Source organism: Sciurus vulgaris, assembly GCF_902686455.1.
Source record: "Sciurus vulgaris genome assembly, chromosome: 8".
Classification (NCBI taxonomy): domain Eukaryota; kingdom Metazoa; phylum Chordata; class Mammalia; order Rodentia; family Sciuridae; genus Sciurus; species Sciurus vulgaris.
Window position 1 is genome coordinate 90,481,487 of NC_136468.1, and position 27,040 is coordinate 90,508,526.

The window sequence follows — 27,040 nt, forward strand, 5'->3', positions numbered from 1 at the left end:
AGACACTCCTTGTCCCTTTCTCCTGCCCTTCTACCCCAGATGTGACCTGGGGCCGGGTGCCAGGGCCCTGTGCCCCACTCTCTATGTACCTCATTCTGCTTAGTCACCTCTGCCCTGCCTCAGGTGTGTCCTGGACATCCCAACCTCAAACCTTCTGACACCAGCTTTTGTTCTTCCTGACTGTTGTGCAGGGAAACCTTCCAATATCCCCTGCCTCTCCCTGCCCATCATCCTCCCACCTCTGTCTTCCCATCTCCCATCTCTCTCTCAGCTACAAGACCACCCTCAGACCCTCTTTGCCCCAGCTGCCTGTCCAGCCCTCTCTGTCCCAGCTCAGGCCTCCCAGGCAGCTTCACCACAAGCTTTGCAGGGTCCAGTGGCCTCTTTCACAATCAAAGCCCCAAACACCTCTGCTCCAAGATCCCTGTAATCTCACCTGCCAGTTCCTCTCCCATCCCTGTTGTGCAGGGCCTACCTACACCCCCATGAGCCTGACTTTGCAAAACCCTCTGCCTCTTTCCCTCAGAGACCAAGGACACTGGTCTCCTTTGGGGCAAGAGGGCCCTTCTTGTCACAGACTTTCATCCTCATCCCAGCAAAGCATTGCTCCCAGACTTCCAGGCTTCGACTCTTGAGATTTAAAACCAGAATTCAGGAAACCAGGAAATCCCTTTCCCCTAAGCTATCATTGCCTTAGATGTAAGAGCCGCTTTTGGAACCTAGAGTCATGGCTTCCTCTACCCTTGCTCCCCAGGACAAACGTGTCAACTTAGGAGGTCCACTTTGAAAGAATAGAGGCAATTAGGAAATGTATATTGTGGCAGGCATCCCCACCCCCGCCAAAAAAAAATTGCTGTCCTATGACATTATCCTCTAAATTGATCTTTGCATTCCTAGGGGAGAATAAACAAAATGTGCCTAGCTAACTTCCCCTTTCCCTTCTCTCCCTTCCAAGAATATTAAGATGATTTTCTTAGTCCAAAAAATTCCTTCTCTGATTTATTCCTCAGTTCTCCAAGATGAGTTAATCCTAGGAAGAAGTGTTAGACCCTCTTCCAGGAGCCTAGAGTCCCTGGGCATTGGCCTTACTCCTCACCCTAGTCCACCTTCCTCTAAAACATGGATCAATCTGAGGCATGGGGGTGAGCAGCCATCTTTGCTTAAAGGCAACAGGGAAAGGGTCTGGTTCCTGAGCCAACCCCCATGTCGCCCCGTCTCTCCCTGATCGTTGTCCATCCTCAGACAATAGCCTCCAAGGTCCAGGCATTGACTGAATCCCAAATCCTCCTGGATAAGACACATTTTCTACATGCATTTTTATTATTTTTAAAATGGTAGAAAAAGAAGAGAAATGTTACCTTTAAAAAGAATGGTACATTTTCCAAACATATCCCTAAGCAATTTGCTCTCAAAATGTAAAGGACTGGAAGAATGTTGATTATAGCCAGCACTTCTTTCCAGAGAATGAGCCTCTAGAGTTAACAATGCCCAGACCCGAAGCAAGCAGGTTGCTAATCAATACGTGTTCATTTGCAATCAGGATAATACATAGTTCTCTGTGTTTGAGCTGAGAGCTAAATTGGTAATTGCTCTTTTGTTATTCCCCATGGTTAAAAAAGGAGCCATAACCTGGCTTTTTGTTTCAACTTTTAGTTTCAGCTTAAGATCAAAGACAATAGCAGAAAGCCAGGTGGACTGGCTGTCCTTCCCATGCTTGCCTCCTGGCATCCTTATTACCTGTTTGGGACACTGGGAGGTGAGTCCTAGTGGGCCTTCCAGGTGTGCACTAGCCATGCCCCTCTTCATCCAGTGGGTGTTGTAGATTCTGAGTGGTCCTGACATCTTTTTTAGCTTAACTCTTGGTCCCTACTTAGCACTTAGTGGTCTTATTCCCCCAGGTTTCATGGTATCATCTCCCGGGAGCAGGCTGATGAGCTCCTCGGAGGCGTGGAGGGGGCCTACATCCTTCGAGAAAGCCAGCGGCAGCCAGGATGCTACACGTTAGCTCTCAGGTGAGCTGAGATTCACTCATTGTTTTCATGACTGCATAGTAGCTTTATTTATGCTTTTCCATTTTAAAAAATTGTGATAAAATATGCATAACAAAATTTATCATTTACCATTTTTACCATTTATAAGAGTATAGTTCAATAGCACTAAGTACTTTCTCAATTCTGTTCAACTATCTGCACCATCCATTTCCAGAACTTTTCTGTTCTCCCAAACAGAATTTCGGTACCCATAGACAGTCACACCCTCTCAATCATTCACTTTTTATTTTCACTTTGTTTCCAAAGCAACAGTAGTATATCAAACACTATGGTAGGGGCTAGGATTGTTGCTCAGTAGTAGAGCACTCGCCTAGCATGTGTGAGACACTGGGTTTGATCCTCAGCAGCACATAAAAATAAATAGATAAAGGTATTGTGTCCATCTACAATTTAAAAAAAAAATTGACTCTTTAAAAAAAAAGTTATGGTATATTTCATTGGCCACAGAGGTTTTTGGGTATGGACACAGGGGTTCTATTTATGGATACAGGGTACACTAGAGAATTATCTGGAAAATGAGTGTTCCTATGGTTTTTTCTACCTGAAACATCTAGCTAGTTGACAGAGCAAGGTCTTAATTCCCAGCATCCCTTGTTCACCCATGTGCATGCCTGATAAGACCGGCCGGGTCTTGTTTGTACATGGGGCTGTCTCAGGGATCACCTTGACCCCAAAATTCATCATGAGGCAGTCCTGAAACAGCATGCCAACAAACTAGTTGAGCAGAGTTCTTCCAAGCCTTTACATCATGAGTACTGAAAGGCAATATTTATTTATTGCCTCTCCATAATATGATCAAATATTTTATGCATTAAATCGTCTTACCACAGTCCTGGTGAGGTTTAGGGGAGGTGTCTAATCCCAGAATCAGATTGTCTTCCATAAGTTCCACTGTGAACTCTCTGGAATTGGAAGATCTTTCCCATAGAAGGAATGGGAGCAGTGGACACACATCCCAGGCCAGCCCACAAATAGGTATGTATTCAGGGCACCACCTTAATATTGTGGCCTTGGAAAGAAACTTTCCAAGTCCAACTGGGCATGTCTAGAACATATTTGAAGTGAGGTAATGGTGACGAAGAACTTCAAAAGCTATCAGGTACTCTAGGTATGCAAAGTACTTTCCTATCTTCTAGCAACTGAGTAGCAAGAGCTGGCAGTCCCTGTGGGGAACCCAGCAAGGGCTGTGAGGGAAGAGCCAGAGATAAAAGGAGGGGACCCCATAAGTGAGATTGCTGGGATGCCACCTCTGGTGTCTTCTCCTGCACTAACTGGAGTGGGAGGTATGGGTGCTGTACTGGTGGTGAGCAAAGATGTAATAATAAGGGAACATCAGGGCAAGCAGTGGTGTGGCATAGTTTGCAGAGGTAATTGCCAGTTCCCATTAAAGTTTATAGGTAAGATATCTGTAAATCAGGTGCTACCCCTGACTTACGGATTAGAATGCTACAACCTAATGACCCAAATGACTTGTAGGAAAAATGACCCCAAGTGACTGCCTGGATTAAATCCCATCTCCACCTCATCCCAGGCATGGCAAAACCTCCAGTCAGTACCCCCAACTTTTTAGGCCTCAGTTGCCTCTGCTGTCAAGCAGGGACAGTAACTGAACCCATCTGGAAGGGTCTCTGAGATAATTAAACGTTAAGCGCTTAGCCCTGTGCTGGAGGCCGTTGTCACTGTTCCTTGCTGTTCTCCTTCTAACACTGCTGTGATCCTCATTATCTGGGGCAGGTTTGGAAACCAGACCTTAAACTACCGGCTGTTCCATGATGGGAAGCACTTTGTGGGCGAGAAGAGGTTTGAATCCATTCACGACCTGGTGACAGATGGCCTGATAACACTGTACATAGAAACAAAAGCTGCCGAATACATTTCCAAGATGACAACAAATCCCATCTATGAACACATCGGGTATGCCACTCTACTCAGAGAAAAGGTGTCCAGAAGGCTGAGCAGGTCTAAAAATGAATCAAGAAAAACCAGCGTCACGAATGAAGAGCATACGCCAGTGGAAAAGGTGAGCCCTGTGTGACAGAAGCAGCCTCTCTGTTCATTCTTGGTTTGTGACTGAATAAGATGGTGGTTAATGGTAGATGTTATTTGCCAAAATGGTGGAGGAAACACAGCCCCACCCAGCTCAACCTCCTCATTTTCCAGGTGAGAAAACCAAGGCCCAGAAATGTTAAATGATTTGCTCACACACAAACAGTCAGAGCCAGGACTTTGACACACAATTGTTTTTTAATTTATTTGGAGTTTGAAAGCAAAAATCAATGTTAAATGGCAAATCATCATGATGAAAAATGTTTCCAGTTGCCATTTGAGACGTCGCTGGCTCCATCTCTAGCTCTGCCCAGCAAGCCAAATGCATGGCAGTTGTGTTTGCCTCTCGTAGGACTGGGTGACCATCCATGAACCTTGAGTCAGTCATGTCTTGAATGAGGTCTAACTTAGAAAAAGGTTTTACTTGGTTGAGGGTGTAGCTCAGTGGTAGAGCATTTGACTTGCCCGTGTGAGGCCCTGAAACTGCATTCCCTAAAACTGCAAAAAGAAAAAACGCATAAGGTCTGATCCTGGCCCATTAGCAGGCAGAGTAGCTATCTCTGGGAGGCTTAGAAAGACAGGCTGTCCTCTGCATTATTGTGCTTTGCTAGGGATTAGAAAAGCCCTGAGTGGGTGAGAATGCGAACTGGGTGTGTCATAGCAGGACATGGTGGAGGTCTGCTTTTCATCCTCGGTAAGCTGCTATTTGAAAAAGACATTCTCAGTTTGCTTGCAGATTCTTGGGATGTGCCCCTTTAGGAACCATCTGCTTTGACTGATCGTATCTATTCTCCACCAAATGAAAGTGTTAGCCAGCCACACCATCACCCCTCACTGAGTCTGTGCTGAGCCCTGCTTCTAGCAAGGTGGGACTGGGACAGAAGCAAATAAGCTGGGCAAAATGGTGAGCGCTGCTCCTTCTGGTGGTTGCTAGTTGTTAATTAAACCAGAACTGGCCCCCGGTTGTCCAGGTTGGTGGAAGGCAAATGAACCTCAAGTTGACTGACTGAACATTGGCATCATCTGTGGAGATTCACCAGAAAGTTCTGAGATGGAGAGGGCAGAGGGAGGCAGTGTGGTCCTGTTGGCAGAGAGGGATGATGTTAATTGATTTGCTAATTGAGCTTGAGAGTCGAGCCTTCCCCAGAATCACATCAGCTGAGCAGCTGGCCCATGAAAAAATAATTTGCCATTTTCTTTTTATAACCCCAGTGTCTCCACAGCACCTGTGTATTCTTCAATAAAAATTTTGAAAAAAGATCTGGGAAATTGTAGAGTTGCTGATTGTTTACATTTTAACCAGAGAGAGGAGACACTTGAGTCCCCAACTGTCTGAGTTTGTTCTGGTACAGATAAGAGCCATTCCTTAGTCTGTTTGCAAAATCTGTTCAAAAGTAATTTAGAATAGAAAAATCTGGAAGCTGACCTTCCCAGCCATGACAAACCAGAAGATGAATTATAAAATAAATCTCTGAAGTGGTGTTTATATTTCTGAATCAGAGAGCAGTGCCACCAGGAAAGGCAATCTATTACAAATGGCAGGTTGTACAATGGAACACGTCAAGGAAAAGAGGTGAGGAGAGAGGCCATCCCTTCCGTGTTGGGAATGGAAGCTTAGATCCCGGGTGTTGGAACTGATCCTTGTAGATCCTTGCCCTCCCCTGAGAGGGAAATTTGCTCCATAGAAGTTTATATTTCTGATGATACTACTGTTGTGAAATTAGTGCAATGAAACATGTCCTTTTTCTATAGATATTTTATCTTTATTTATTTTTAAAAATTGAAGAAGATGAATAAACAGATTTGTAATCATGTTGAGTGAGTCACCCTTTTGGAGAAAGGCAAATAAAGAATATATAGAAAGAAGAAATCCAAATTCAGCAAGTGGTTTGATGGACAGGTGTCATTGGCACGAATTTTCTTGGACACTAATGATGTGATATCTGGCTTTCCGGGGAATACTCTGGACACTGGGTCTGGTCACTTACTGGCAGCCACTCATTTTGTTAGTAGCTTGTTAAGTAACTTGGTAGAAATCCATCCGTTTCTCTCTGACTGGTATTGACAAGTGGAATTATTAAAAGTCTTGGTCTTGCCAGAAATTTTGTGTCCCTTAAGGGCAGGTCAGTGGCCTGTTGCCATGGAGGCAGGAACTAGAGAAGAGCTAGTGGAAACTTGAATGGATTGAGAAGAGTGTGGGGGCTTATCTGCTTTAGTTGGTGTGTCTTGAAAGTTTTAATGAGTAAAATGGGTAGATTTCCCAATATTTCTTAAATCTAAACACACCAGTATTTCTGTTTCTAGGTTACTCAAATGTTCGCCCATTCATTTTATTGGTCATTTCCAAATGAATCTAGAGAGACTGCTATAGGTGAATCCAAGAACGTTAGCAGTGATAATGGCACAAAGATATAACCTATTCCATTGGATTTGTGTGGTTTCCAGATTTATCTGCTGTCAAGAGTCTTAGCAGTGAACTTGATTTTAATAACTGTGGATGAGGTAGGGACATGGAGAGGATGCAAAAAAAATAGCAATGGTTAGCCAATCTCAGTTGCTTTCCTTTCTGATCTTCTCTTTAATTGGTTTTTAAAACATTATGACATGTAAGAACCACTATTTAGTGTATTTAATTAAAATGGTTATGTCTGGTATAATTCCTATATGCCATGTATTTAGAATGTATTGTAAAGGTGGATTATCTACTGACCTTTAAAAATTGCTCTGAGCTAGGTAAGAATAACAACAAAATTTAACATTGGTTCAGACATTTAGAGTTCATAAACAGATTTCACATATGTGAAATAATTTCCCATTTTTTCATTGGAACTGCTTAGCGAGGTTCATAGGTGGAAAACACCACTTTCATTTCAGTAAAATGTTCACAGTGGCACGATGGGGGATCAATTCCAGGCTTCCTAATACCAAATTTGGAGCTTCTTGAATCTACTGAGCAGCTGGGCCTTATTCAGTCCTGATTGCCCTTGGTTTTGGCCATCCTACTTCAAATGATGCTAAAAATCACAGATCTTTACATGATCTGTGTTTGAAAATACACTGCTGTTCCCGGGAATACAAACTAAACTTTCTTTAAAAAGTGTCCTACTGAATCAAACATGTGACAATAATGTTTTCAACAGCACACTTATATTAAATAAGTATAGTTTCCATATTAAATTTCATTTATGTTTTACTGGAGGAAATCATCTATACATTTGATATAATAAAAGTGCATTTAAGAATATATAAGTTGAATATCCCTTATTCAAAATGCTTTAAACTGTGAGTATTTCAGATTTCAGAGCCTTTTGGGTTTCAGAATCTTTACATAAACTTAGCAGTTGCCCATCCATAATCTGAAATCCAAAAGGCAAGGTGAGGTACCGAAATCACACTGGATCTTGGAGCATTTTGGATATTGGATTAGGAATGCTCAACTTCTATCATATTGTATTCATTCATTTCACTTTGTTTTATAGCAGCAAAAGTTAGAAAACAACCTAACTACCCATTAACTCAGGGCCGCTTCAGTGATTTATGGCACCTTCCTATAAAGAAATGTCATGCAACACCTGGAAAGGAATGAGAATCCTGACATAGGCTGAAATAGAAAGATCACCTGGCCAGTAAATGAAAAAAAGCAACTCCTGATATCATATATATGTATAGTATGTATCTTTTGTGTAAATTATTGTATGTATGTCTTTTCTTGGCAGATCATAAAACTTCCTTTGAAGGACACAAGAGTTAGTGTCATTGGTTGACTATAGGGAGGGGCAGAGTGTGTTTGAAAGGGGTAAGTGTGAAAAGGAGAATTTTCCCTGATTCTGTTTGATACTTTTTGAGTTTTGTATCATGATACCTGTAGAATCTAGTCAAAAATTAGAAAAGGAGAAAAGAATTTATTAAGTCTTAAATTCACATATGTTAAAGCAAACTCAGTAAAAATATTTTCTGTTCTCTCTCTCAAACACACATATACACTCAGATCAGTCCCAGCACTCTGCATCCCTCACAAAGAGTCTGTGTTTAGAGACTTTTACTAAAGGTTAGGAGCTGGAAGAGGATAATTATAGCAATGGCCAAATGAAAGTGTGACATGATTGCCCCTTGAGATGTGTTGGCTGCTGCTTCCTCCCTGGCACTTCCACTGCTCACCCACACTCCCACTGTGCACCCCCAGGACACTCCCAGCCCACCTCTTGCTTCCCTTCCCCTTCCAGCAAGCCTCAGCTTCCTTTCTCAAGCTGTTGTCTGACCAGTCCCAAGAGCCCTCTTGCTTTTTTATGGAAAGCAACAAAGCCCTCTTAAGTTACCACTCTTCTCCTGAAAAACCAAGGCAAGCTACTTTTTTTTTTATTTTGGCTGGAGAGTCTTTCTACCCCATCAGGGTGTCCTTTACAGGTGAACTGTTTCATGGAATAGTGACCTTTATATTCAGGGTAATCCTTTCATTGCTTATTTCCCAGTTCCCACCATATAATCCAGCTGAACTGTCCAGATATCTTTGTGTAGACTGATACTACATTTTCCTGCATTGTCCTTGAACGGGGGGCAATGACCAGGCCCAGGAATGAATACCCATCCCTGGCTGGCCAGTGGAATCCTCAGGAGCAGGTGGAGGTCATTCCCTGAGTGGTCTTCCCCAATCCCATGAAGGAACTTAATGACTAGTGCCCCAGATGACTCTTTGCTCAGGAGAGTGTTTCAATGTTGTTTTAATTTTGGCAAAATGCTGATTAGCTTTGTTTACAGAACAAAGGTCAGATTAATCTGCTTATTTGCAGACTGAGTCTGGGTCCCCTGAAAAGTAGAGCCTCAGAGTAGGGCTTGCCACGGATGGTTAATCTGGGATGGTATGCCCCGAGCAGGAGAGAAGGGTCAAGGCTGGGATGAGTAAAACAGGTAAGAGGAGAGGAGAGTACGACTGTGCATCAAGTCGTCAGGTCAGTCTTCTTTTAAGGAGCCATGAAGAACAGGTCCTGGGAGGAACTGAAGGGGCGGTGCTTAGCCATCATCGCCTATCCTCTATTGGCTGAGGGAATACCCTGGAGCCATCAAGCCCCTCCCACTTCCAGGATGTAGTCAGGAGAACCTGGTGGATTCCCACGGGCACGTCTGGCAGAAAAGTGCCTTGAAAACAGGTTTTGGGAGAGAATCCCAGAGCCGCAGGCCTGAGGTAGAAAGTGAGGGGCACCCCTTCGCTTTCTGGCCTCACCTTTCCCAGCATAATCCTGAGACTCTGCCTTTTCTGTCCATAAGCTCCCCCTTGCTCTGTGCTAGTCTCCTGAAATGCATTCCCCTACTGTGATCTGTAGATTGTCGTTCGCCCTTTGGGGTCCAGCACGGTCACTTCTCTCTTTAATACAATCTAGGGTGGGGGAAGGGCAATCCCATCTAACAAACACCCACCCAGCATCTAGCACATAATCTGTATCGTAACTATTTCGATCAATGGTTAAAGCGTGACCTCAGGGATCCTCAGCATATGAGATGCTGGTTAGAAATTCATGTGCTCAGGACCCATCCCAGAGCCACTGGATTAGGTACTCCAGGGTGGCCCTTGTCAGCCTGTGTTTTCACAAGCCTCAGATGATACTTTGCATGCAGTTTGAGAACCTGAGATTTGGATATTTTTCTTCTCTACTAGAGGTTGATCAATTACAGGCAGAGGCAACTGCTCAGATTACTTCCTAGTTCTAAAACTCAGCGGTTAAGCTCCATGTCTGCAAAGACCCCAGCCCTGTGTTCTCATCCCAAAGAAAGAACTCAGACGGCTCAAGGGAGAGGGGCTGAACATTTTTATTACTAATGCCCTTGGTGGTGGCAGACTAGGATAAAATGGAAGACTGAACCCACCTACCGTCAGGGAAAAGACATAAGGATAGATTGCATGCCAACTGCTCTTATGAATTTCTTCAGATGTTTTATGAGTACGTGATTTTACTTCACTCCAAGGTCCTTCTGCTTTGATCCCCACCTAAAGACTGCAGGTGAGGGAAGTGGCCAGCCCCCCCATCACATTCTTGGGCATCTGTCTTGGTTCACTTTCAGAAACAATGAGCCCTCTATGCACTGACTTGTCTTTACCTCAACACCAGCACGTCAAGAGTGCACTTGTTAACACTTCTTGACTAATGCATCATGGAACACTTAAAAGTGTAACCAATTGCTCCAAGTTCACCTTAGAGGACAGTATAACTCAGATTTACCCAAAGGGTGTGTCATTGTCTCCCACCCCTTCTCTTGGGGCAAGCTCTTTCCACCACTGGCTAAAATCTGGCCCAGGATACACTGTAGCATCATGAGAAGCCAGAGCCTGGAAGACAAAGGGAATCTTGAGATCCTCTTGAGCAATCCCTTTTGTGTTATAGGAGAATTGAGGTACCTGATTCAGTAGCATAAAGAGAATTTCAAGGACATCTAGGAGGTTCAAATAGGGGGAAAAAAAAAGATTTTGAATGCAAACTCTACTCAGAAGTTATCTTAAAGATCTCTGAGTTTGCAAGTTATACCTGCATGACTCCTGTATTAATCACTAGGAAGTGAAAAATGAATTCAGATAGCAGTTAGTCTGGAAGGTGTTCCAGCAGGAAATGCAAGGCACATTTGGCTGGGATTTTGAAGATAATTTGTTTAACAAGGGAGCTTCCCCAGGAGCCAGCACCATCATAAGGTCACTATCCCAGTGCTTCAGGGAGAGGGAAGGCAAGAGGGTTACTGGAGTTTCAGGGGAGCTTGAAAAGGGCCTCCCACAGTCCTGATCTGCTGCACCACCTTAGAGAGAGGGAAACACCCCAATTTCTCTCCTCCTGCCCTTTGATCTGCCTGTGCCTCTCATTGGCCAAATTCACCAGAAACCCGAGGAGCTGGGTGTGCAGTCTACAGGGGATAGCCTCTCTGTCCCAAATGAAGGCAGGACAGAGAATGAATGTAGAAGGGCAAATGTGACAAAGAATAACTAGTGCAAGGTGTGGATAGAACATAGCCTGGGCACCTAGCAGTTCCACCACTCTGTGTTAGCATTGCTCTCGTTACATACATGAAGTTAACCAAGTTCAGAAGCCAAGTGGGCATTCTTCCATGATGATGGCATAGCCCGTTTTTTGGGTGGACCCCACAACTATGTCGTGGTGGAAGGGATCTGGATCTTGGATGGTGGAAGGGCTTTGTGTCTTCATTAAAATTCACACGTGATGCTGGCAAATGTCCTCTACCTTGCAGAGGTGTTACATGCATTTTTCAAAGAAAGAGCGTCCATTGTTAATGTAACTAAAGAGGTGAATAAGATACACTGATATTACAGGGTCTGGAAAACCTGTAGATTTTCTCTGCAGGAGGTCCTTTGGAAACAATATATAACTGACATAACCAGTCTTTTCTCAGGAGTCAAGGATAAATGAAGATGAGAATAACTTAGCTAGTTAAAGTGACAGGTACAATAATGACTGCAGTCATCCATCTTTCTACCCTCGCATATACACAGTCATAAAATGGAATGGGATAGAACGCTGTAAGAATGGATTTGAACTTAGATTACATTTGCTCATTAAACCAGGTTTTGCCAAGCATTATTTTATATCTGAAACCCCTAATGATGTGGGATTTATCACCCAGTCAGAGCTGTAGCTGATTTGATTGTTGGTGGTTCTCAAACTGGCTACAGGTGAGAATCACTTGGGAGCTTGTGAAATAGACCCACGTTCAGCCCCCTCCTGACCTACGGCATCTAAGTCTCCACTGGTGAAGCTCAAGTATCTGCATTTTTAAGACTCCCCAGGTGATTCAATCAGGGTTCACAGACCTGGGTTAGATTAAAAGTGAGATGGGGAGATGAAGGTTATCATACATTCAGGGTACATTGTCTTCTAACAGAGCATAGCTGCCCTAACTCCACCCATGCCCCTGATATTTCTGAGACTCTCATATCCTAGTTTAGACTGGCACTCCTCCTCTGCTTCTTCACATGAGTTCAAATCCCTATGAGAGAACACGTTGAAAACCGTACTCTGGTGGTTGTGGATACCTGAGCTCCTGCAGAACATACTTGGCTCCTTTCCCCCAGATTATTAGCTAAAATTTAAGTGATGAGAAATTATTAACTGGAGTAGGATGAAGAGAATTCAGTAAAGGAATAAGGAAAAGTCACTGCCCCTTCCTTAGGGGTCAGGCTGGTGGTTTCTTAGTGACAAGGTGTATAGGACTATGACTCTTACTCTTGGCTACACACTGGAATTCACTAAGGAGTTTAAAAAACAAATAGAAACCATGCCTGGGCCTATGCTCAGAAATCTAGATTCAATTACTTGGTTATAAGGCCTGGATTTTAGATGCTACTTGTGATTCTGAATTGCAGCCAACGTTGAGAGTTCCTGCTATATGAGAAAAACTATAAATGTTAGGTCATCTTGTGCAGTGGATTGACATTAGAAAACAACTATGTTTACCCATCTCTCACTTTCAGTAGCCTCACCACTTTATGGGAACAAAAAGGGAAGTTATCCTAATATGTTCATTTTGTGTTGTTGTAAGATGGGCCAAACCCTCCTTATCCAAATCTCTACATGAGCAGCTAGCCCAAGCTCCTGCTATTTTGTGTGCAACATTGCCATCTTGTGGCTGAGAGGAAAGTTACATGCTGGTGACAGTCTCAAAGGACCAAACCTAACAGATGTGGGAGTAATGAGCAAGAACAAATTTCCAGCAATGAACTCGTTGAATCGTCCCCATTTCCTCCAGTTTTATAGTACAGATTGGGCTAGGCAATAGGCAGGGGGTGTATGTTCTGGCATGTTGAGCTCATTCTCTGAAAAATGTGAGCAGCTCTGCAAGCCTGGGACACTTAAATGCAAAAATAGTCTCGGGTTCTGACTCACTGGGATTCTAATCCAGAGATGCTCAAATCTTACCCTCGGGGCCGCTTTATGCTCTTTAAACTTACTCAGGACCTCAAAGAGCTTTCTTTAAAAGTGAACTATATCTATCCCATATTTTCCATATTAGAAAGCAAAGCTGATAAAATATTTATAAGTTCTTTAAAAAGTAGCAAACCCATAACATTAGTAACATGACCACTACGTGTTATATAACATACTTTATGAAAAACAACGCTGTTTTCCAATGAAAAGCGATCAGAATATTGGCATTGTTTTTACATTTTCTTTTGTAAATCTCTTCGGTTTCTAACTTAATAGCAGACAGCTGGATTTGCACATTTGTTCCTATATTCAACTTATGATGATATATTATTTTGTTTGAATTGTGGCCTCAAATATGGAATTCCTAAACAGAGGAACGTTTTAGTCTTTTCAGGTAAATATGGATTTTTAAAAATATACTAGAACAAAATTTACAAGCAGAAGTTTCTTAAAGATTAGTTGTAATTTCAGTTACTAAAAAAGTCAACTAATAAAATTAGTTTGGACATTATGGTATCTGTGAAGGTGTCTTGGGTTTCCCTGGACACTGGCCGGCCTGCACTTGAGAACCACTGCTCCAGGTAGCTTGAAGGAGGGAAGAGCCCACCTTTTAAAGAAATCTGTATGTGTGCATCTTCAGGTCACGTTGGGGAGGAATTGCCCTGCCATTTCTATCACTTCTGACTGTAGGAGGTAAATGATGCTGTCACCCAGGGCTGCTGCTCAGCCACAGAGACTGTAGAGTGAGAAGTAAATACTATTCTAGATCCAACTCCTAGGGTTTGCCCTGAGTATGACCTCAGAGCTTTTTCAATGTTCTGGACAGCGGGTGGGTGACAAAACTGAGCCTGGGGCTTCTGTCATTTGAAAACAACTTGCCAGGTAATTCTGATATATACAGTTTTCTTTTAGTATCCACACAGGATTGGACCCAGGACCCCCACAGATACCTACAGATACCAAACTCCATGGACATGGTATAAGATTTGCATATAACCTGTGCACACCCTTCTGTGTACTTTATATTATCTCTAGATTACTGTTGATGTAAATACAATGTAAATGCTATGTAAATAGTTCCCACACTGGGTTGTCTAGGAAAAGAAACATTATATACATGTTCAATACAGATGCAAGATTTTTTTTTTTTCTCATTTTCAATCCTTGGTTGGCTGAATCCATGGACTCTGAACCCACAGACACAGAGTACTGACTGTACTCCCAAGGAAAAGCCAGCAGCCGGTCTCACTGTCTTCCCTGTTTAGTTGAGAAACAGGCCCAGAACTCTAGGTGACATCAAACATGGTGGATGAGACATCACTTTAATGATGCCTGGCGTATTTTTCTTTTGACTAGCACAGGTGCCACCCTCTTCCCAGCTTCTGCAGCCCTTCTCCTGCCACCATCTTTGCTTATGTAACCAGGACACATCAGTCTCCTACCTCCCACTCACAATGAACAGCTGCCATTTTTGCCCCCAGAGCCTAAGCACCATCTTATGGAAATTGTACCTAGAGCCACCTCTGCTCCCACTTGCAGTTTAGGAACTTGTGGTAGAGTAAAATCTGCTGAATTTCAGAGGTGCGTTTGGAGTCAAAGCTAGCCATGGTGGTTGGTTCAAGTCAGAGCTAAAGAAACACATTAGGCTGTCATTGTAAGTTCCAGAAGACCCTCTGCTTGGCTGGACTTGACTGGAAGTACAGCCCATGTTGCCGAAGCTTTCCTGCCACTCCATAGAGCCAGAGGATGGAACCCTGAGAGAGAAACCGAGTTCTGAGGTCCACAGCCTCTAAAGGAGCTGCGGCCTGCGCCCTCTCCTGGATGTTTCGGGTCATTCCTGGTTCGGTTTGGGCCCAACCAGGGAAAGCTTATGTTGCACTCTTAAGTTGACTGCGCTGTCTTCCTAACCAGAACTGTGACTTACCTGTCACCTCCCACCACCCTCTTCTGTCCTGCATTCCCTGCTCACTTGACTTGAGAAAGCTCAGGTATTCCAATTCAGATTCACTTTTAGTTTAATCCAATAATCCACATTATCCTTCTTGAAAATGATGATATTACATCAGAAAAGGGGACATCTAGTGTTTACTGAAATAGGTAGGAATATAGTGTCCAGATTACCAGACAGACATGGAAATAACCCCAGAACCACATCTGGAACACCTTCGCCTCTTCTTTGCCTCCCAGCTCTGGAGAAGGGTATTTGTAGACCTCTTAATAATAAAATGCTCTTAAATAAGATTAGGGCAAATATGCTAAAGAATCGTAGGAAACTGAATTCTTATCAACTCATGATATTTTCAGTAAATCTTTTTTTAAAAATGGGAAGAAACATGACTCCCATCTGCAGCAGATGGCCTCTGTTGGACATGGGTCCTCCCAGGTAATCAGTAGAAGAGACGATAGAAGCTAGAAACCTGCAGACCTCAAAGAATGGCCCCAAGTCCATCTGTAAACTATGTAGTAAAGGCTTGGCCTCTAAGATTTGTAGGAGTTTTTTTTTTTTTTTTCCAAATCAACTGTGGGGAAGAGAAGGGGTTTTGTTTCCTGAATAATTTCCACAGACATTAACAGGAATGACTGTCAAGGCCACGTTTTAGGCCATTTGTTTTCATTGCCTCAAACAGGTTGCAGAACTGATGTTACTCATTTCTCAATAATGACATGTCTGGTTGGGTTTTACTGTGAGTTTATAAATGTCCCCATTGGTTTTGTCTCTCCTTACACATAATCACTTTGAAGTCTCTAGAAGGTTAATATTTCACTTTGTTCCAAGTTCCTATTTATGAACCTAATGAAGTCCAACCATCAGAAGAATAAGTTAAAGTTTACACATGCAACTTTTATTGTTCTGGTGTGGCTAAAAGAATTACTTAAGGAGTCCAATCGCTATTTGCAGCAGATTCTTCTTTAATATTCAAGTTGTGAGTCATAAATAAGATAGTATTCTGGGCTTGACATGTCCCAGCATTAACAGAGTAAAGGTAGTTGGTTATATTTTACCTCAGTATATATAAATTCCATGTAAAAAAATCATTATACAAGGGATTTCTATTGTGTATAACCCTAAATGATTTTAGGAAAGAGCAAAAAGAACTGTACATTTATTGAACATCCATTATAAACTACATTGTTTCATTCAGCCTCACAACAATCTTTAAATTTAGATTTTCTCCTTACCAGCAAAGGAGAAAGAGAACTGAGTCTTGGGGAAGCCACATGACTTGCCTTGGGTCATGTAACTAGTAACTCGCAGGTCATGCTGCCCTTTCCATTACACCATGTTGACAAAGGAAACAGATTGGTTTTTGTATCTCATTTTAAAGCTTCTAAACAAAGCATTATATTGGGAATTATTTCCCTCATCAAATATCAGTACTCATTGTCTCTGTGGCCTAATTCTAAGCTTCTGCTCTTGACTAATTTGTTCTTATGAATGAACACGTATGGTTAAGGGAATTCTTTAAGAAGTGTTCAATCCAGAGCAAGATGCCTACCTCTGTGATTTCTAAAGGAATATCCCTGTGTGCATTTTTAGCCTTGAGCTATATGGATTTTAAAAGGATCCAGCAACTTTTTAAAGTTCTGTATACTTCACTAAATTCAAAAGTGACAAGTGTGAGATGCCTGTCTTCAGCAACAAGCAAGCTCCTCACTTCTTCCAATCAGGATGGAATAAATTGGAAACTGAAGCCATACTAACCCTGGTGAACCTTAGGCAGTAAGGCCTGACCCAGTTCTCCCTCTTTTGACTTTGAATCACCCAGTGATCTCTGGGACTGTACAATTATACACGAGGAGTTTTCATTTGCTGAATGCTTTTCCCCCTCTGGTAAGTCAAATGTAAAAATTAACCAGGTCACAAGGAAAGGAAGAAACGCTAATGTTCATTGGGTGTCTACCATGTGCCAGGCTCTAGGGGAATAGCTTTCGGTTGGTTGGTTGTGCTCTCTGCCCTCCCATCAGCTCTGAGAGGGAGGAATCGGTCTCATCAGCTCTGAGAGGGAGGAATCGGGTGGCTGAAGTAACATGTTCATGACCACCCACCTGGCAGGTGACTGGAACCCCAACCCCTGACCATCCCAAGTTGAAAGCCTCTTCAAAAGCTCCCATCTACCTGAGATTGAGCTCTCAGTGTGGTGCACAAGACCTTTTATGACCTCGTCCCTGTCGCCCTGCATGCACATACACACCTCTTTACGCTCATCTATAGTACTTCCCCTCCCTCACTGCATCCAAGAGGCCACCTGTGAGCAATGGAGGATTTGTGAACCCCACCTTGTTTGATGCCCCTCAGCCCTCAAACAGCATCCTCCAGCGCTTTGCAATGCTCCTCCCTCACCTCTCACCTAACCCCTTGTCCTCACTTGGGGAACTCCTGCCTGTCATTGCAGACCAAGCCCAGACCTTTCCCTCCCTGCAAAGTCTTCCCTAACCTACCCAAGACTTCCTTCAAGGTCCCGTCCTTGGTCTGCCGCCCTAGAGCCTAGAATTCTCCTTGCCCTTAGCACACTCTACCGGAGGGTTTGCTCATGAATTCATTCATGCCTAATTATCAATAATAAATGATAATAACAATTAACTATTTATTGAGCACCTAATCTGTGCCAAGTACTGTTCTCTCTCAATACAGGTCGATTGTGCTCAGAGCATTAGCTGAGGATGGGCCAGTGGCAGAAGCACAGTCAGCCAGGCCCTGGGTTTTCGCTAGAAAAATTAAGAAAGAAGTGAAGTCTTGCCAAGGAACAAAACTTCAACGTGGAGGGCACATGGCCACCTGACCAACACTTGGGGAATCTGGCTGAGAACAAAGCCACAGGAGGAGGCAGGACCAAAAGATGGAGAGTGTATGAAACTCGGAGCAAGTCTTGAGAGGACTATTTGAGCAGTTCCAGCCTTGGTTGGATGGGCTAACCCATTTCGCTTTGTCTTTGACCCAGCACCGATTTGTGTGCAGTTTCTGTTTCCTGTAGTCAGAGGAGCCCTAATGAGGTCCTAAAGAAAACAGACCATGCCCTCAGAGAAGGCCCTTCTAGAGCAGAGAGCAGTGTGGTTGATCCTGGGTGGGGGCTGGTGAAGGGAAGACCAGGCAGGCAAGAGCGCAGGCTGCTGAGATGGGCGAGTATGAGAAGGCCACAGAAAGCAAGCTTGAACGTTTGGACTGAACCCCTGGAAGCTTGCCGGAACTGCCCCCAAGGTAGCTTCTAGAAAGGTGGATTGGGGGTGGCATGGGGGAGTGGATAAGTTGAAGTGGAAAGAGATTGGACCATGGTAGGAGGTAGAGGTAGGAATAATGAGATTTCTCCATGTCGTGTTTCAAAAGCCAGTATCCATGGGCGGGTTTTAAATATGACGCTGTGACCAAAGCCAATCATCCGTTTCCATTTTTAAACCGTAAGTGTGAACTAAAGCTCATTATCATCCTTGTCATCCTAATTTTGAAGGCTTAAGTTTGGTGAATGTTTTCACAAGTTTTTCTAGGTTTGGGTGGTATGAGGATGAGAACCCAACTAACAAGCCTGGCTCCTGTGGATAAGCAGAGCCCCCACAGAGCTGAACTAGCTCAAAGGACTCTTCTCCAAAGCCCTCTGCCACTTCCCTCAGACCCAGACCCAAATAAGTGTTCATTAAATGAGCTAGTGTGTGTTCCTTCTCCTTCCACCTCCCACCTGCAAAGGAAAAATTCAGCATATACCTTGCTTAGAAGAGCTGTGATCATGTGAGCTTTTAAATTTATCTGTGTTGAATTTGGTAATGAAATCAAAATACTCATTAACCTGGACTTCCCATATCCTAACCTTTAATATCCATGAAAATGTTACCCACTAATTAAATGGTTTAAAGAATATTGAAATGAAAACAGTTAGAACTTAAGAGTGCAAAGGTCTTCCTTCAACTCCATGAAAGTATACACTTAAAATGGAGTGAAAAGGGGTCAGCAGTCACTGCTGATGATCACTCTTCCTTAGTCTGGTGGTTCTCAAATTTTATTGTACCTGACAATCACCTGAAAAGCTTGTTAATATCCACATTTCCAGGCCCTTCCCCAGGGTTGCTGTTGTAGTAGTTTTGAATGGTTTTGGAAGCCACAGTAAACTAATATGACTAAGTGTATATAGCAACTCTAGATCTAGGGCAAAAACAGGTGATGGTATGTAATATGTAATGTATAATTGTACATATATGTGTATGTTACACTGTTTATATGTATGTGTGCACATACACACGTGTGCTATATATACACGTTACATGTGTTCACGTGTGCATATATACATAAATTTCTAGCATTCTTTACATTTACTTTCCTAGAATATAAGCAGATTGCATTGCAAATGTTCCATAAATGTTTGTTTTCATATAACATGAAACTCACCAGAGGCCACTGAAGGGCTTCTCCCTGCAGAGTAGGTGTACAAGATGGCTAAGTGCAGGGTCCAGGGCCAGAGGCTGGAGGACCCTTGATAGGCCACTTGAACTCCCTGAGTGTCAGTTTCCTCAATCACTATAATCAGATCTACCTCCCTGGAGATTGCTGGTGACCAAGTTAATGCAGACAAAGCTCCAGGACCAGTCTTGATTCATGATGGCTGCACCCCCACATCCCCACCCTGACATTGAGAGCACCTGATGACTCTAGAGGTTGTAACTCACTGTGTGCACCTCAGTCAGAAACAGCCTCGATCCTCCTGCCTCTGCCTGCACTTCCCAGCCCCCACAGCCCTGAGAGACAGAGATCCCAGGCTTCCTCAGCCCTGTGACATCCCAAGGTGCCACCATGGAGCAAACTGGCCACCTCAGAAGCCCAGGGCTTTCTGGAGCTGCCCTGGCTCTCCCTTCTTTCTCTGCCTGCCAGGTAGATCTCACCTGTGCCTGCTTCACAGCAGCCCCACTGCAGGAATCCTGCTCCGCTGCTCTTCCCTGCTGGGTTCTCAGACGCTCAGGGTCAAGGGCTGAGCCCTACTCAATTCTACAGCACTTCCTGCAGCAGAAAGACATACTTAGAAGACACTTAATGCTTGTTGAAAGAAAGAGGAAGGGAGGAAGGGAGGGAGGGCGGGAGGGGAAAATTTTTATCTTATTTATTTATTTATTTATTTATTCATTCATTCATTCATTCATTCATTCATTCATTTATTTATTTATTTATTTATTTATTTATTTATTTATTTATTTTTGCCATAATAGAAATAACAGTTTAACAATTTCAATCTATAGGAGCAAATGGACCCATCACCTCTTCCATATTTTCAGTAAAGTTCAAGATGGGGGCTTTTCTCCCAGACAGTAACTGTTGTTCCGCCACAGTCACTAGAGGGTGGGCAAAACCAGCCTGCATGGGGACCCATGGCACCATGGCAGAGTCGGCCCTGCTGGGAGTGATTCAGATTCAGAAGCGAGAGAAAGTCAGGGCAGAGCTGGTAAGTCTTTGTGCATAGAGGAACTTGAGGCTACTGGTTAAAAATCATGAGTTTCAAGTACTTCTGCTCCTACCATGCTAACCCCACCTGAGAGAAGTGATAATTGGGGACAACCAAAGCTCCTTAGTAACTGCACCAAATCCAGCTTTAGTTCCTCATCTCCAAAGTGGAGAGAGACTTGCTTAGGAAGGAACACTCTAGCTCAGAGAGTTAGACAGTTAAGAATGAGTGTTGGAGGAGAAAACAGAAGGAAGAAGGACTCGTCTGTGTGTATGCATAGAACCAAGGTGCAAACACATGTGAAGGAAGCTACATACCTGTGAGGCTAAATCTCACGGAGGTGCTAGACCATGGTTTGTAGGAGACATCTCACCCAGCTCATGACCACATGAAAAATAAAAAGAAAAGAAAAGAAATTTAAAACATCAACCTGTGCTCTGGTCTTTTTCTTCGAGGGGAAGACCTGAGGGACATAGGAAAGCAGGCAGCACTTTCAGCTAATACATCATCAAAACCAAAACTTTAGTCAAAGGTTTGGTGACTGTAAACAGGGAAACTACTGAATATGGCTCTGCGTTTTTATGTCTCAGATGAACATAAAATTTCCTAGTATTATAGCAAAATGTGTAACATTGTCTTTTGCAATATAGTTTTATCCAAATTAACAAGTATTAAAGGTCAGAGTTCATATATTTGTGTTAGTTTCCCAAGTGACAGATTTTAAGGGACATTCTTGTGAGGTTCACACTCATCAGTTTTATTTGAAAGTATGATTTGATCATTTCTTTGTTATGAGGACAACATGAGGGTTTGGTGTGGATCACTGCAGTTAAGAGCTGGGCTGAGGTTCCACTCTACCCCTTCTGCCTTAGAGAGCTGGGATGCATCATTTGACCTCTCTAAGCCTGAGCAGCCCCTTGAGTGACACTACATATGTAAAAGCACCCACTGCTGCAGCAGCTGGCCCCTACTCAGTGTGCTACACTTTCCAGCCATTAGTACACTGCTAGTTTAGATGATAGCTATGGGATCTTAGTAAATATAAAATTTCTGATTGTCTCTACCATTTCCTATATGGGTGAAGTCTAATTTTAAAGCTATTTCCATGTCTAATATCTCCTCTCTGGCTCTTGCTATAATGTGACTGACTATTTCTAGAAGAGGGGTCTCAGCCAAGATTCTCCCCCCACAGATTTAAAAACACATTCCAAGAGGAGCAGGATACTCCGCACCATGGCTGATGTCTTCAAAAAGGACTATTTACTTAGAAAAGCAAAAACAAATCAGTGACCTGCTTGTTTATATGCACAAATCCTGGGAAATCATGTAGCCTTTCCAGGAGATGTCAGGGCCCTCAACTGTGGTCCAGAAAATGTGCATTTCACAAAGCTCCATTGGCTTTTTTTCCACAGATTTTCTCAGTGGGGTAGCACACACCTGAAGTCTCTAGGAGGGGCCGCAGTATGAGTGGTTTCTGCCTTCATTTTTCCATGGAACCCTTCCAATGTCAAGCATTGCTTGAAACTTGTATTCTGAAGAAGTGGAACAAAAGCAAATGGAAAAAAAAAATAAGGAAAGGTTTCTACATGAAAGGATCCATTTTTTAGCTTACAGTTTTATGATTCCTTTTCCCTTATTTGCCTTGGTGCCTCTACTTCCTTCTTTAGGCTGCTCCAGGCCACATTCTTGACTTTGGCCATGCAACACCTCAGCTATCCAAGTAGTATATGAATGTTACAGAAAAGATCTTGCTATTTAAGTGGCACCAAGGGAATGCCTTAAGTTCCCAGAATCATAGAATGTTAGCACCCTGCATGATGGGGGACAGGAAGTGACACTGGCATTTGCTTCATGCTTATTTTTACCAACCCCATGATGGCCATGCTGTGTGAAGTTATCTCACTTGATAATCAGTGGCATGCTGATTATCATTGTGACATGCTGCCCATCAGCTGCTTTGTCCAAAGCTGACATCCAGATATTAAAATAATAATAATAATAATGTGGAGTACAAAAGTTCGACTGCTTTGCCCCAAATCAAGGCAACTTTGAAGGACCAGCCCTGCCTCACACCTTTTGGAGCCAACTGAAGTTTTTTTGAATCTGCCTCACCATCTTCTATCCATTCTTGCTTCTGGCCTGTTCTGCTGCCTGGAGTCTGCTTCTCAGAGAACCTAGCCTGCAACAATCCTGTAGGGAGTATGAAATCCCAGGCTAAAACTGGAAGTGGAAAGTAGCCACTCTATTATCCTTTTAATTAGACTTAATTTCTTTCATAAGTTTCATGGTTATTCAAGTTTCATTCTGACTAATAGTGACTTCTCTATCTTCATCAATTCTGGGGAATTCTGTTAACTGAGGGATTTCCTCTTACCTCTTCTCTCTGGGGTTCATCTCCTTTCTGTGGGACCTCACATATTGTCAGATCTCTGTGCCAGCATCTGTTCAGACACTACCTGTCTGCTCTTGGGTTTGTGGTCCAGGCCCCATCTGCAGCTGCATCTTCTAGGCTCAATCGCTAGGTCTCTCAGTGCCACAGCCTTGCCACTCAGCCGCATGGGATGGGACCTTCTGCTGCTTCCCATCAGTGCTGTTTTAGTCAGTTTTCTCATCACTGTGACAAAAAGACCTAACAAGAAAAGTGTAGAGTAGGAGAAGTTTATTTTGGCTTACAGATTCAGAGTTTCAGTCCATGGTAGGACAACTCCATAGTTCTGGGCCCCAAATGAGGCAGAATATCATGGTGGAAGGGTGTGGCAGAGGAAGATGACTCAGGATGTGGCAACCCCCAAGCAGAAACAGAACTCCACTCACTAGGGACAAAATAGAAACCCCAAAGATACACCCCTGGCAACCTACCCCCTTCAGCCACATCCCAGCCTACAGTTACTGCCCAGTTAATCCCTATCAGTGGATTAATCCACTGATTAGGTAACAACTCTTATACTCTAATCATTTCACCTCCAAAAACTCCTGCATGGTCTCACACATGATCTTTTGGGGGACATCTCATATCTAAGTCATAACAACAAGGCTACTTGGAGACTGTGTGGGGCTAATTTGCCGCTATGAAAATTATATTTATTGTGCAAAAATCCACCATATTGTTATAGTTATAATTCTATTGATCAGCACTGAAAGTTCTGCTCAAAATAACCAATTTAGATTTGTATAGCATTTCCTGAAGAAGGAATCATTTTTGTTTCCCTGAGTGAGGAAAAAAAAAGCCATTATACATGTTCTGCTTTTGCAGAAATAGGTTTGAATTCATTCCCTGAGATTTCTCACTTTGCTTTAGCCCATATTTATGGATAAACTTCCATTTGCCAGTAGTTGTTTAAGATTGTTATACTTTGAATCTGAAGTGTCTCCCCAAAGCTCTTGTGTTCATGCAGGAACGTTCAGAGGTGAAATGATTGCATTGTGAGAACTGTAATGGAATCAGTTCATCCTAGTTTGAATGGACTGGATGGTAACTGTAGGCTGGTAGGGCATAACTAGAGGAGGTGAATCACTGAAGGCATGTCCTGGAAGGGTGCATCTTCCCTGTGGTCCCTTCCCCCTGACACACCTACATCCTAGTTGCTACGAAGTGAGCAGCTTTCCTCTGCCACAGCCTACTGCCATGATGCCCTGCTTCACCTTGGACCCAGAGCCATGAAGTCAGCCATCTGTGGACTGAGACCTTTGAAACTATGAGCCCCCAAATAAACTCTCCTTACTCCAAGTTGTTCTTGTCAGGTACTTTTGTCACAGTGATGTAAAAAATCTACCTCCCTCTGTAGAGTCTTCTTGATAGGAGTTTGGTACCTATAAAATAAATATCTTCAGCAGTCATTTCAATCTCAAGGTCCACCAATATGTCATAGTTCTGTAAGACCACACATTTTGTGATCCTCCCCAGGGGACATCAACACTACCCCCTGTTCAGTCAATGTCATAACTGATGACGGTAAGTAATCAGCAACATACACTTTCTCCACAAAATGTAATCTACAGGCCACATCTGGCTGACAGGCATGTTTTGACTGGTTTGTACGTTGTTTTTAAAAATAGTTTTAATTTTGGACATTTTACAAACATGGATTTCTAGCTCTTAAATCATCTCTGGTTGTCCAAGCCTCACATAGCAACAGATTTACTAAGAGTGAGCCTCCCCACCCCTGCCTGCAGATGGGGCAGATGCTTTACAGCTCAACATAGTCTGCTTAGCCAGCAGCCTTCCTGTCCACTTTGCCCATATGGTCCCTGGAGGCCTGTTCCTGGAGGATTTTATCTTTATATTAACTAAGTCTGACAAAGCCAAATCCTGGGCTTATTATATTGGTTCTGTATAGTATGGCATTTACCTGATCATGCTTTGGTATGGTTTCCCTCTGCATTGAGAGATTTGATAATGGTCACACAAGATTCCTCACTATTGATTGTGATGTGGTACACTGAATCACACCCTTTACGATGCTCTTCATGGTAGCCATTAGTGTTGTTCATGAGATTTTGTTTGTGTGATGATAGGATATTAATCTGGCCTCTTTGTGATTGAGTGGTTTAAATGATTCTTCTGAGTAGTGAAGTGTAGCAGGAAATGATGTGTTATCATTTCCAGGTCAGGGCACTATCCACTGGCCCAAGACCCTCCAAAGCTCACTCTTCCTGCTATGGCAACTAACAAGATGGCAGCTGCTGCCAGCTTGGTCCCAGAAGGAGGAAGCATGGAGCCGAATCTCCAGCTGAACAGCAGAGGTCTTGCAGCATGAGAAGGGAATATCTTTGTTGATAGAAGTCACTAAGTATTTTCAGACACTGTAGAATACCCTAGCTACACTGAGTGGTTCAGCCCATAAATAGGTTTTCTTTAAGAGTCCTAGGAACATTCTTCTCAGAAATTGTTTTCATCTTATGGGTCCCAAGGACTCCCAGACTCACCTGTAGCAAAAGTGTAGGACTTTGTGATATTGAGTGGATGGTCTGTCTTTTCTCCTAGCTTAAGATAATATTTTCTGCTTCTTATTGCAAATAGGCTATTTTTTTAAAAAAGAGTAATATTTTAAATTAAATAAATAATAACATTGGTATAGTTTACTTTCAAACACATGTATATGTCTCCCTTGAAAGAAATTAGTTTGCACTGATATAAAAAGTAAATAAATAAGTAAAAACCCCAAGAATCTACAGCATGTATTTTTCAAGGTCTGTACTTGAGTGTAGTGGTTAGCTTTTGGAACTTTCTAGTACGTCTACTAGAGTGTGGATTATGAGAGAGGTCAATGGATTATAGGATTTCAGAATATTTAGGTAAAAAATGTTGCCTTAAGAAATTTATTACCTTTTCTGTGGTTTATAATAATAAATTCTTATGGATTACTAGCTTAAAGTTGTCAGTGATGGATTGAAAATATTTATAAGGAAATATGTGGTTTGGGTTTCCTTTATTTATTTCGTTTTAATCATGTAAGGGAAACTACTGGTACTTAGGGTTATTTGCCATTAGTTACCAGGAATAGTAATAAGAGCAAAGGCATTCTTGCTTAGGCAAGTACCCTGGAACAGATACTGTCTCTCTGGACTCCCCTTGGGTTCAGAAACCAAGACTATTTACATCCTGTGGCAGTGTCTTTCTCTAAATCACTGGGTCTTTAATAAGGACCCTGGGGATTCTAAGACCATTTCATACCATTTCCACAAAAACTCCCTTTTCCAGCTGTGTAACTGTGAATACTGGATTTTTTCATGTTCTTCCACCAAAACCACATACCCAGTGGAATACAGAAGGAGATATAAGAATCTTTCTTCTATAAGTTAAATATAAAGAGATTTTCAAAAATGTAAAATAGTGCCCCATTGTAATTTTTTGGTTAATTTTCATAAAAAATACTATTTATATTAGCATATAGGGGTTATTCTATTTCTATTTTATTGTTTAAGGAGTTAATATTCCAAAGTTTTTTTTTTTTAATAAGTAGCAATAGATTTAACCCAAGGAAACAAAAGTTTTGGGGAGTTACTAAATAAATTAAAGAGCATAAAGAAGCTCTGGGCCCCAAAGCTGGAGGTCCAGTGATGCAGATCCTGGGAGACTTTTCCATTCAGCCAGCAAAAGAGTCTGGAAGATCATATCAGAGAGGTTTCCATGGGCCAGTCCTGAAAGTAGCTATGATTCCCACTCATATTTCATCAACTCATGCACAAGGCCATACCAAGGTTAGGCGAGCGGGGAATATAACTGGCTATTGCTCAAGAGAAAATGGAAATGGGCATGGAATCCATCTCATGGTCCTTACCAGAGGTGAGTGTCATTGGGGTTTCCTAACTCTTTCCCTAAGTGTATCTCAGATGTCTTGTTTAGCAATAATATTTGGCTAAACATACTCCAACAACTTCAAAAAATTTCAGAATTATAACATGAGCCCACTGTTTGCCTCAGCAGTTTGAGAGGTGGCAGAGATTTATCTGCAATGTCTATGCATGTAGCCCAAGAAGTAAAAGAGGAGCTCTCCTCCTTTTCAGAATCAGATGATTAAACAATAGCAGTGAAATGCTCTGTACATATTTCTGATCCCCTTTGAAATTGACAGTAAGAGATGACTGGAGCTAAACCAAGAGGCTC

General features: G+C 42.7%; 1 protein-coding gene across 2 annotated transcripts in view; it reads left to right on the forward strand.

Annotated features, from left to right (window-relative positions):
• Window positions 1-27,040, forward strand: part of CHN2 (chimerin 2) — a 306,404-nt gene that overhangs the window by 184,045 nt on the left and 95,319 nt on the right. For both annotated transcript variants that reach the window (XM_079152566.1, XM_079152567.1), the window contains 2 exons: window positions 1,899-2,012; window positions 3,786-4,071. In XM_079152566.1, coding sequence (XP_079008692.1) covers window positions 1,899-2,012; window positions 3,786-4,071 — 400 coding nt within the window. The remainder of the gene's footprint in view (window positions 1-1,898; window positions 2,013-3,785; window positions 4,072-27,040) is intronic.